Source organism: Vipera ursinii, assembly GCF_947247035.1.
Source record: "Vipera ursinii genome assembly, chromosome: 1".
Lineage (NCBI taxonomy): Eukaryota > Metazoa > Chordata > Lepidosauria > Squamata > Viperidae > Vipera > Vipera ursinii.
In genome coordinates, this window is record NC_139512.1 from 325,127,062 (window position 1) to 325,139,876 (window position 12,815).

The 12,815-nt window shown below is 37.1% G+C and overlaps 1 protein-coding gene across 3 annotated transcripts in view; it reads left to right on the forward strand.

Annotated features, from left to right (window-relative positions):
* Positions 1-12,815, forward strand: part of SPTBN1 (spectrin beta, non-erythrocytic 1) — a 209,357-nt gene that overhangs the window by 143,357 nt on the left and 53,185 nt on the right. For all 3 annotated transcript variants that reach the window (XM_083373144.1, XM_083373145.1, XM_083373146.1), the window contains 9 exons: positions 2,353-2,468; positions 3,746-3,858; positions 4,273-4,460; positions 5,375-5,492; positions 8,160-8,318; positions 9,310-9,612; positions 10,397-10,550; positions 11,533-12,403; positions 12,503-12,640. In XM_083373144.1, the coding sequence (XP_083229270.1) occupies positions 2,353-2,468; positions 3,746-3,858; positions 4,273-4,460; positions 5,375-5,492; positions 8,160-8,318; positions 9,310-9,612; positions 10,397-10,550; positions 11,533-12,403; positions 12,503-12,640 (2,160 nt within the window). The remainder of the gene's footprint in view (positions 1-2,352; positions 2,469-3,745; positions 3,859-4,272; positions 4,461-5,374; positions 5,493-8,159; positions 8,319-9,309; positions 9,613-10,396; positions 10,551-11,532; positions 12,404-12,502; positions 12,641-12,815) is intronic.

Sequence of the window (12,815 nt, forward strand, 5' to 3'; positions counted from 1 at the left end):
AAAGTTTTAGATCTCCTTTCTGAGACACCTACATCTCTCCATCTCTTTCTGTCTCTTCTGGCTTCACTCTAAACCACTTCTTCTGTGAAACTTTTAACTTAGCTTTGTTATTTTCCTTACCCATCTTGTGCATGAAAACATGGAAATAAATCCTTCATTTAAGTGAAGCTTATTTTCAGGTGCTTAGGATTGCATTGCAGATCTCTATCCTATCTGCTGCAATTTGGCACTTCTGTCCTTCTCTTGTTTGAACATGCACTGTATGTTTCTGATCAAGTTTCTCTGTAAAACACATGAAATCACAGTATGTACATTGTATGAGTAAGCAAGCATCCACCTCACATTCTTTGGTAGCCAGTAGCCCCTGAGTGTAGATACGCCTGTAAGCATACTGAAGTTTGAATGAGACAGGGCTAGAGATTACATATACAGGGAGATTCACACACACACACACACACACACACACACACACACACACACAAACCCCTCCCTTTCTGCTAGAAAGAAAAAATATTTCTCTTTTTTAAAAAAGAAAGAAAGGCAGACATTGGAAACAGGCTAAGAAAAGAAACAAGGTCCATTATATCTGCTCAACAGCATCCAAATTAGATGTCTGAAATCCTCAAGGAGTTGAAAAAGAACTTCAGGACTAATCAAGACACAGGAAAATCTTTTTTAGGAAAATTCTCATCTTTAAAAGATAGGTTAAAAACTTCTTAGCTAAAAGTAGCTCATAAAATTAATTTTATTTTGTCTTTGTATGTTTGAAGTTGATTATTCTGTCCCTGGCACTTATTTTCTCTGTAAATGCCCAGGAATTGCTTGTTTTCTGCAACTTGAAATCTGATTAGAGCAGAGTAGCCTCTAAATTACTAGCTGACCATCATTTACCCCATCATTTACTTTCTTCTATAGGCAATTGCCTTTTAAGATGCTGTTTGAGATTTGAATGCTTATATTTTTGAATTTTTATCATTTTATCATTAAGTAACTTATGACTACTTAAAGCTAAAAAGGGTTTTGATATTTTTCCCTTTTAAAAGAATGAAATTTGATTTTATTCACTTCTTGTGAGAATGATCTCTCTCTCTCAAAAGGGAAAAAGTAAGAATTGCCATAGCCATGTGCTTTACCAGGAGATGGCTATAGATTTTTTTCAATCTCTCTCTTTTACCAGAATTTATCAGTAAAAAACAACATGGGTTGTGGGAGTAGGAACCCATTTTCCACAAACCAGCAATAGCGTAACAGCTGCAATTCTGTCCTGGAAAGCAGGTGATGCACCAGTAACTAGTAATCTGCTACACCAAAAACAGGCAGAACTATCTTTTGTACACCCAGATCCTATTTGGCAGATGATGTCCCAGACCTTCAACCTTGCAGCAATTTGAGCATGGCTGGCTCAGGAATTCTGGGAGTTGAAGTCCACAAGTCATAAAAGAGCCAAGATTCCCCACCCCTGGCCTAGGACATCATTTATTGTCCCTAATAGCAGTTTCTTCTGCTGAGAAAAAAGTTACTATTCTATTTGGAGAGAGATTTGTCTCTTTAGACAAGTCGCTTAGTTGTTGGAACAATGAAGAACACCTCCCCCCACCCTTCCGTATATAAGAAATAATTTTGAAGATTCTTTGAATATTGGTTTTTATCAAATAGCATCACAACAGAAACAAAAAAACATGTTCAGAGTATAATAACAGTAATAGCAAATGATTTATACCCTCATGATCACATGTTCATGAGAGCATCAAAGAGCCAGCGTCCATCTCAAGGATCTACCCCAAGAGGGTTGCCCTTTTGGTGCCTTTGGTTCTCATGTAATAGTAGTCCATACATCATCAGACCTTATTTGCTGTGTTCAGTTTTGGCCTGTGTAATAAGGTAATTGTTTGAAATTAAGAACAAAAACAATGTGATTGAAATAACGTTAAAAGTCTGCAATCAGTAATTTTGCTGGGAAATTGCATATATAAAACCCTTTTGCTATCTGCTCCCAAGAGAGTTCCTAGGCAAATGATTGATTTTAGCCTTCATTCTTGCTCATTTGCTTCAGTTGCATGCTCCAGCCTGTACGTGCATGCATTTTTGTCTCTCACGAGTCATTTTTCTCTCATGTCACAGTATCTTATCCCCCCCATCTCCATTTGTGGAATTATGCTCCTTGATTAGTGTGTATCGGGGTGTTTTTCTCTGCCACAGAGGCAATAAAATATAAATGAATCTGCCTCTGGTTAAAAATGTATTCTGTGTCTCATTTCTTACTGACTTTGACTCTTTTATCTGTCTGATTCCTTTGGTAATATTCCTGCATAATACAGGACAAATTTAGATAAATATATTTTACATTCTTAGGCCTGATTTAATTGATTTTGATAAGCTGAAGAAATCAAATGCACACTACAATCTGCAGAATGCTTTTAACCTTGCAGAGCAACACCTTGGCCTTACTAAACTACTGGATCCTGAAGGTAAGAACTCTTGGCACTACACAGACTTCTTTTCTTTTGTTAGCTTTTCTGTGTCCATTGCCTTATTTGTAGCCAGTCAAAACCTCTTTTCCAAATTCTTTCATCTCTAAACCAATGTGCTAAACAAAATGTGACAAAATTTGTAGGGACGGTTCATTGGTAGGTAATATAATTTTTAGAGGCAGATAACAAATCCATTTTTCTGTTATATTCACTGAGTTGCACAGATCCCCTTGCAGTTAGTCCTCAACTTGGAACCACAGTTGGGGCCAGAATTTCCACTAAAAGTCATTGCCATATGTTGAATTGGATCTGATTACATAACAATTTTTATAGTGGTCGTTAAGCAAATCACTATAGTCATTAAGCTAATCATATGATTGTTAAGCAAATCCAGCTTCCCTAGTGGAAATCAACAAAAAAGGTAGCAAATAGTGATCCTGTGACAACAGGACATTCCAGCCAACTAAATGCAAACTGGTTGCCAAGCACCTGAATTGCAATCATGTGTCATCAGGGATGGTGTGATAGTGTGAGTACAGTTCATGAGTCACTTTTTCCAAGGCATTATAATTTTGACTGAAAAGTTGTAAGTTGAGGATTACTCATATCCTGATGGAAATCTCTGCCTTTTATTCAGTTATCTGTGTGTAAGATGGACTGATCAACTGCTTTTTCAGGCAAATCATAGAGTCCGAGTAAATTTCAAACCAGGGAACCAATCTGGATTTAATTTTAAATTCTCAACTCCAGTACTCTAATGAAAGCTAAAATACAACATTATACCAAACAGGTTACACCTGCTAAAGTCAGTGGTTTTAAGTTTAGCTCAGTTTCTCAGCCCATAATATCGGTAAAAATAAATGTTATTTTATGATAACAAAGTAATTTGTGTTTCCTGACCTTTATCCTCTGCAGTTAATGTTCTGGAGAAGAGCAGGAAAGCTCTTAATGGTATTTAAGTATTAGAGTATGGATTGGGAAGTGTGGTATTCATATTCCAAGTCATGAATCTTCTCACTTCTTTACTCTCAGCAATCTTATATGGTTGTCAATATAAAACATGAGTGGGAGATATGTTGGAAGTAAAGGCTGGAATATCAGTATAGGATAAACTCTGAACATTGTGATACTGTAATATAAAAATGGGTTGTATGAAACTCTGTATTGACTTACTGCCAGTACCTTGTCCCAATTATTTTCTCAATCCTTGCTTAAGTGAATCTTCAGCATGATTGTCCAGCTCTGCATTAAAATAATTCTTGTTTGCTTTTTAGATATCAGTGTTGACCATCCAGATGAAAAGTCTATTATCACCTATGTAGTGACATATTACCACTATTTTTCTAAGATGAAAGCCTTAGCTGTCGAAGGAAAGCGAATTGGAAAGGTACCCCGTTTAAGGGTTTAAATATGGAATGTAGCATGCTTATGTGTTTTTCTTGCAGACTTATTCAGTTTAATCATATGCAAATTTTAGTGCCACTGCAATAGCACTTTTTTTATCTCAGTGTGGAATTGACATGAACTGTTAAGGATGAATTCATTCACAGTGTAGTGAATCCCTTTTAAATATTCTTCGGAAAGCTAACATTTTATTTGGACATGTGCATTTTGTATCCATTATCCATTATCTCAGCAGTCCCAATTTTTTAAATTCCATTTACCTACTTTTTTTTGGCTGCAGTGAAATACATTGTGTGAACATACAAACTCATAGACATGAACAATACTTTCACATTGCCATAACTTTTATCTGAAGAAGTCTGACCCTTATCTCTTTGCCTTTACCTGCTTGTTACAGGTGCTAGACAATGCAATTGAAACCGAGAAGATGATTGAGAAATATGAATCTCTTGCCTCTGATCTCCTTGAGTGGATTGAACAAACCATTATCATTCTGAACAATCGCAAGTTTGCTAACTCATTGATTGGTGTGCAGCAACAGCTACAAGCATTCAATACCTACCGCACAGTGGAAAAACCGCCCAAGTACGATTTATTCACCATATCATTATCTTTTGGGTTGGGAGAGAAGAATTAATCCCAGTGTAATAAACAATGGGAATCATCTGGCAATTTATCTATGTTAATCTTTAGACGATTAGAATCTAGTAATGATTTCCCAGTGAAATACTAGATATATATCCTACCGTTCATCCAGGAACTCAAGATGATATGTACCACTTGTCTTTTTTTGGCTTCTTTTGGGAAGAATTACATTAAACTAAGTATTCTGCTTAGTTCATGTTTAGATATCTCAAATTCACGCCTGTTACTAAATGTAAAAGTCCTTCTTCCACTTGCAGATAAGACTCCAGAGCTTGTGGCTTGAGCCATGAGCATTCATGATTTTATCCTATAAATAAGGGTGCTTGCCTTTATTGTAATGCCAATAGAACCATAAATCTGAACACAGGCTACAGGCAAACCCAAAGTGATTTCCACTTATAGGAAGCAATATAAAATGTATTATTATATACAATGCAAAATAATTAATACAATAGTAGTAAATCATCTTGGCAGTGTATTTCTCTTGGTGCTGAACATTTTCTGTGGAAAATATTTGTTTGTATACTCTGTAGCCTCCAACAATCTTATTATGCACTTTTGAAATGCTTAAAGTAAACCTGATACTGCTAACTGGGGAGTTCACCATTAACATAGTAAGTAGGAAGTTAGGTTCAAAATTTGCTAACCAGGTGTTGAAAGTAAGACCAAGAGAAAAGACATTTAAAATGTGGGTGTTTCAAGAGAATGTAAAAAGAATTTGGTTTGTTTCTTTCAAGAGCAGGTAGTTAAATGTCTACAGTGTCATTTGAACTAGTTGTTAGTAGTTATATGCATCATGTGCCTTGTTATCAGATTATTTATTTATTTATTTATCCACACTGCTTTCTTTTCAGATTCACAGAAAAAGGAAATCTGGAAGTACTGCTTTTCACCATCCAGAGTAAAATGAGGGCTAACAATCAAAAAGTGTACATGCCCAGAGAAGGAAAACTCATCTCAGATATCAACAAGGTAAATATAGATTATATATAGATACCTAATTTATTTGTTCTCCCAGTCCTAGTAATTAAACTATGGGATGATCAGGATAGTCTTGGATAGGATTAATAGTAACAACACTGTGACTTCCAAATGGTTTGGACTTAAACTGTCAAAAACCCTTACATAGCATGGTGTACTTAATTCTTCTCTATTAATTAATTAACTAAGCCAGTTTGGTCTAGGCACCAGGTTGGAAACAGTGAAGTTGTGAATTCTAGTCTTACTTTTGCATGAAAGCCAGCTGGGTGACTTAGGGTCAGTCACTCTCTCAGCTCAACTCATCTTCCACGGTTGTTCTTGTGGGGAAAATAGGAGGAGTATTAGTATGTTTGCTGCCTTGAGTTATTTAGAAAAATAATAAAGGCGGGATATGAATAAGTAAATCAACTTGAAAAGAAAGTCTAAAATAAATTTTTAGAAAAATTATGGTAGGAATTAGTTCATCACATCTTCAGTGAGCCAGGCTGTCATATACATCCTGGTAGCTTAGAAGAGGAATAAGAAGGTATCTGATTGCAAAGACAAGTCTTTTTATAAAACAATGCAAAGCCAAGTGAAAGTGCATGCTGAAAGGACTTTTTTTTTTAGACCAAATGGAGCCAGACATAGTAGTAGGTGAACAAAACCAAAAATAGAGGAATGATATAATGAAACTCTCAGTTCTCATTCCACATTTATTTTGGATCAATATAAGAAGATAGCCCAACCCCCAGACTCTTCTTTTCTGGCAACCACTATCAGGATCAGCTTTCCTGTTTCATCTCTGCTTCTTCATACATTCCTCCCCTCTGAGTTTCCCAGTGTTCTTACTTAATATAGAAGAAAGAAAATGTAATCCCTAGAACAGTGTTTCTCAGCCTCTGTAGCTGTGGACTTCAACACCTAGAATTCTGGCTGGCTGGAGAATTCTAGGAGTTGAAGTCCACACATCTTAAAGCAGCTGAGGTTGAGAAACACTGCCCTATAAGATGTATGTCAGGGGTGTGAAACTGCCGGCCCGCAGGCCGGATGCATCATGCGGAAGCTGCGCCCACCCCATTGCCGGCAATGGCAAAACCGTCCTGATAACGTTGCGCGATGTCATGTGACATCGCGAGTTTGACATGTCTGGTGTATGTGGTACACAGGCCCCTAAGGAATAAACTTCTGACTTAATTTTTTTTGTGGAGAATGCAAGAATCTAACCACAAAATGCAAATCACTTTTTCTGCACAGTAGAAGTGTGACTTGTCCTGGGCTTGCTTCTGGATATTATCATGATATAGACTCTCTAGTCTACAAAGAGCAGGACTTTGAATATGCATTATTTTAAAATTACCATTTGGTTTCCTTGAGTCTATGCATGTTTAGTTTTACCCAAATTTAATCCATTTATAATCTTCAATGAAAATAGGCCTGCACTTAATCACCTGCTGTGAAGAATAGTTTTCAGGAAGGCTGTTACAGAAAAAGTTTGTTGGGATGAATAGGAGGAATATGCTGCTACATGACTTCCCTTGCCCAGGCAAACTCCCCATTCAAGTAGAAGCAAGAGAGAGGATGTTCAAAGAGAGAAAAGTATATTATGGAACTACTGAAACTTATTGCAGTGCAACAAAGATGCTAGAAAAGAAGACAATTAATTGCTTTACTGGTTCAACCAGATGAACAGCAACCGGTTGGACAAGATCTAGTAGAGATAATGTACTTTTAGAAAGATAACACTTTATAATTTCCTTTTCATCCTGGTTGGAATTCTCAGGGCAGCTGTTACTTTCATGCATAATTGCAGCAGTAAATTCCTCATGTGTGAAATTGCTTGTAAGTTCTTAAATATCCTGAGGTTCCAAACAGCAGGACATCTGAAGATTTAGAAGCATCTTGAATACAAGATGGCTGATTGAGAAGTGAGAATTGATCTGATAAACAGTCTGGCTCCCTTGTTTGCATTCTATTAAAACATGCAATATATTATATGGCCTTTCCTTCAAACAGATAACTGACTAAATGTTTTGGATTAAAGGGTGCTGAGCATTAACTGAATAGGGCTCCCTTTTTCTCTGCTAGATCACTTTGCTTTATTGCAATATTTCTGTGATGGCTTTTGCTGCTTTAATTGTGTTTGCAAAGTTTTCAGGATGCATTTCTTCATTTCTTTGGAAAGTACATGCGTTGCTAAGATAAGAATAGAAAAACAGCATCCTGGCCAAAGGAAGTCCTATCCAATTCATTCTTCCTAGCAGTTTTTCAGGTTTTTCACTATAGCCATGTGTCCTTGAAATGTTTCCTTTTATAAGTGAAACCTATCTTTTCTGAGTCAGCCATAAGGTTTTGTGATTTGGCCTCTGCCTATTGCTATGCAGAATCTAGAACCCTTCAAATGAACCACAGAGAGGAAAACTCCCTGGTAAACAATAAGATTTTATGCTATTTTATAGGAGCATAAATGCTATAACTGATACTTCCAATGCTTTGGTCAGCCCTTGAGGTCAATAACAGGCTTTGCCTCTGAGGTTTCCTAAATAACACCAGCAATCCAAAACTATCTTATTAAATTATTATGTAATATTGATCCAGTGCTGAAATAAACATTTACATTTCCCTTTTTTTTCTTTGTGTAAACTGTACATTTGCTGTTTTTTTTTATTATTTACTCAGGCCTGGGAAAGACTGGAAAAAGCTGAACATGAAAGAGAACTGGCATTGCGTAATGAGCTCATCCGACAGGAGAAACTGGAACAACTTGCTCGCAGATTTGACCGTAAGGCAGCTATGCGGGAGACTTGGCTAAGTGAAAATCAACGTCTGGTTTCTCAGGTGATGCTTTTAAAGAATTTAGGCAAATAAAGCTGCACTATCTAACCTGGGGATAATTCCCATTTGCACTAGGTGTTTCTCTGATTTATATCTTGCATTTCGTTCAGGATTCTGAGTAAACCTACACAAAATACTTATGAACTACTTCCTTCCATTGGATATCTATTAACCAGAGAACACAGTTAGTCTACAGAAAATTAAGTCATGTTCAGGTTTACTGCACATTTTTAAAAAAATTTCTAAAATGATGTTGATTTCACCAGAAATGGCAACCCTTACTAAATTCCAACCCTTCATTGTAGACCATTTAGACAGACTGTGGTGGCATCATCGTATCAGAAATGTTAGTAACCTTGTGCCACTTACTGTGGTAAAGGACAGGGAATTATGACTAGGTAAGAAACTGGATCAAACTTTACTGGTGAAAAAGAATGGAAGTCCGCAGTTCCACATGTTCAGGATATGTGCATTTGCAAATGCAAAATATGCATTTGGTATTATATACATACATCAGCAGTAGTGGTATAACTTTACAGCATTGACTGAGTTCATACTTATTGCTAAGCCATGCTTGCTCTTCTGGGGCTTGTTGAATAAGCTGCAATTGGCTGAGTTTATTCCATGTGCTAAGTCGTATGCTAATTTACAAATTAGAATGGCTAGGCTTACATAATACAATAAATCTATTATGTCCTGGAGTAGTGAGTGTCCCAGACCACTGTACAAAGGGTTAAGACATTGATCTTCATCCTTGAACTAAATTATATTGATGATTCCACATGATTCAGGAGAGAATTGGAAGAGTAAGGTGGGGAAACATCACAGATCAACCAAACCTTTTAAACAAGTTGCTGGTCAGGTTCCACCTCCCAAGGCCACTTGATCCTAAGCCAGTGGTACACCTATGACAACTGCAGAAGTGTAATAAGAGGCTGTATGGTAAACAATCTCAGTACCATTGTATTAATCTACTTAATGCTTCCTCTTATAGGACAACTTTGGATTTGATCTTCCAGCTGTAGAGGCTGCAACAAAGAAACATGAAGCTATTGAGACAGATATTGCAGCCTATGAAGAAAGAGTCCAGGCTGTGGTTGCTGTTGCCAAGGAACTTGAAGCAGAGAACTATCATGATATTAAACGCATTACTGCAAGGAAAGATAATGTGATTCGTCTATGGGAATATCTCCTGGAGTTACTAAGGGCACGCAGGCAACGACTAGAGATGAACCTTGGTCTGCAAAAGATCTTCCAAGAAATGCTGTATATTATGGATTGGATGGATGAGATGAAGGTAAATAGCAGAACTGTATGCTAACTGTATTCAGAAAAATAAGCAAGCTTTCATTATACATTTATTAGGCAACTGCTCTTATTTTCCAATGAGACAAAGGTATCCACAAAGGATATGCAGAGTCTTTGGTTATAACTGTTCCCATTATGACTTATTTCTCCTCTGATTTAACAAGGAGGCTAGAATTTATTCTGAAAAAGTAGAGCAGATTTGGATTAAATCTTTGGGCCTAAAACTAGTCCTTGGTTTATGAACTCAGTTGGAATCGGAACTCTTATTGCTAAGCAATGCAATAGTTAAGTGACTTGTGCCCAATTTTACAACCTGGTCATAAGTCATTTTTTCAGCACTGTCATCACCATGAATGGTCATTAAACAAATGGTTGTAAGTCGAGGACTACCTGTATATCAAATTGTAATAATTTTGTTGCTGTGAATCTTTTAGAACTGAGCTGCTGCCGGTACCCGCTGAGATTTTTTTTAAAGTGATATGCTGTCCATTGTCTTAAAAGCTTATTCCCACTTTCCTTTTACAGAATAGTACAAAATAGATACTTAGTCAATTGCAAAGTATGAATTAGTGTATAAAATCAGACAGGTGAGGAACAAGTGCTTGAGTTCTGCATTTGCAATAGTATTTGTATTTTATGGAACATGCTGGGCAAGTGCAAAAGATCTGAGAAGGGCTATTTATGAAACAGTAGTCAGAAAAATAATCTTCCGATTTTTTAAAACATAAACAAGTAGGAATTTATGCTTTCTCCAATTGGTTATATGCAAACAGGTGTTGCTACTGTCTCAAGATTATGGCAAACATCTCTTGGGGGTAGAAGACTTGCTGCAGAAACATGCTCTTGTGGAGGCTGACATTGCCATACAGGCTGAGCGAGTGAGAGGAGTCAATGCATCTGCCCAAAAATTTGCTACAGATGGGGAAGGTAAAATACTTGGGTTCACTCTTAGATATGTACTTGACCAATTGGTGATGCTAGTTGTAACCCCATGTGCGTTAGGTGTTCAAAGAGATAGAAGGTGCCAATTATTAGTGTATTGTAACCACCCAAAGTCACCTTTTGTGAGATGGGCAGCCACATAAATTAGATCAGTGAGTACATGAAAGTAAACTGACAAGTGGATGGGAGCAGATACACACCCAGATTCTGTGGACATGCCTATTCCTTCTTATAACTATGCTTCGAGCACAATATTTAAAGAAGATGCTCATTTGCAGAAACAACACATGTAGATAAGGTGTACAGTCATGAAACCATATATATTTGATCAAAGTTGGCACCACTGGTTACCAAGCAGTATACTTTTAATTTCTTAGCGGTAAAGTATATGTTAAAACAGATTTAATAATTATGGTGACCAAGCTCCAGTTCTGGCATTTTTCATTAATTTTCCTTTCCATTTCTTCTTTCTGGCTTAATATAGCCATTATTCCAGATGTAATAAAAACAAAATGCCAGCCAAATCTGGGCACATGATGTGATGGGTTTATATAAGAAAAATCTGTTGAGGATAATTATGTACCCTTCATGGGATTTCTTCAGAATTTCCTACAGTTTGCTGATGTTATTTCATCACATCACAGAAGGAAATTTTAAAGGATCCTTTAGAACAAAGGATTATTTTCCTCCATGTTTGGGAAGATGCATAGAACTTGGTCTGTCTATTTGCATCTTGGGAAGTGGTGATGAAGGAATGAAGAATTGATATCTGAAGTTCAACCAGAGAGTTGCTTTCACTTGCCCTAAAAGATGTCTCTGAAGATTGCATCTATTAAATTAAAATTATTTAGATTGAAAAATCTATCACCAGATTTTAATGAACTAGCATTCTCTATGTCTGTTGGTGTAAGTAATGTAATATTCTCTTGCAACTAATTTTCCATGCCCTCTTTCTGCTGGTGGACAGGTTACAAACCCTGTGATCCACAAGTTATTCGAGACCGTGTGGCTCACATGGAATTCTGTTACCAAGAGCTATGTCAGCTGTCAGCCCTACGTCATGCTCGCTTGGAAGAGTCACGACGTCTTTGGAAATTCTTCTGGGAAATGGCTGAAGAGGAGGGATGGATAAGAGAAAAGGAACAGATTTTGTCATCAGATGATTATGGAAAAGACTTAACCAGCATTGTCAGACTTCTTAGCAAACATAAGGCATTTGAAGATGAGATGAGTGGTCGGAGTGGTCATTTCCAACAAGCAGTCAAAGAAGGGGAAGACATGATAGCTGAGAATCACTTTGGGTCTGAGAAGATCAGAGAGAGAATTTCAGATATCCAGAATCAGTGGGCTAATTTGGAGCAGCTCTCTTCCATACGGAAGAAACGACTAGAAGAAGCTTCCCTGCTTCACCAGTTCCAGGCTGATGCTGATGACATTGACACATGGATGTTGGATATCCTCAAAATTGTCTCAAGCAGTGATGTTGGCCATGATGAATACTCAACTCAATCCTTGGTGAAGAAACACAAAGATGTGGCTGAAGAGATTGGGAGTTACAGGTCAATAATTGACTCTCTACATGAACAAGCTAAAGCCTTACCACAGGAGTATGCAGAGTCCGTAGATGTACAGAGCAGATTGTCTGGAATAGAGGAAAGGTACAAAGAGGTTGCAGAACTTACCCGGCTTCGTAAGCAGGCATTGCAAGACACTTTGGCTTTGTATAAAATGTTCAGTGAAGCAGATGCTTGTGAACTTTGGATTGATGAGAAAGAACAATGGCTGAATAACATGGAGATACCTGAGAAACTGGAAGATCTGGAAGTGATACAGCACAGGTAAGAGCCCTTGTAGCTTTTTTCAATTCTACATTCATTGAACAGAGGGCTTAATCATTAATGCTTGTTGGGTCTTTTTTTCCTTTTTTTCTTTTCTAGATTTGAAAGTTTAGAACCAGAAATGAATAGTCAAGCATCACGTGTGGCAGTGGTCAATCAGATAGCTAGGCAGCTGATTCACAATGGACATCCAAATGAAAAAGAGATCAAGGCACAGCAAGATAAGCTCAATACAAGGTAATGTATTTGCCTCTGATCTCATTTTGTCTATTTTTTTAGCTTTAAATGTATTTTTTATCTAGGACCAGACAGATATTGTTTCATTTATTATTTATACTCCATAGTGTCTATTCAAAATTGAATAGATGTATTTGCTCCTGATAAATAATAATGATCGATTGGCATTTACATT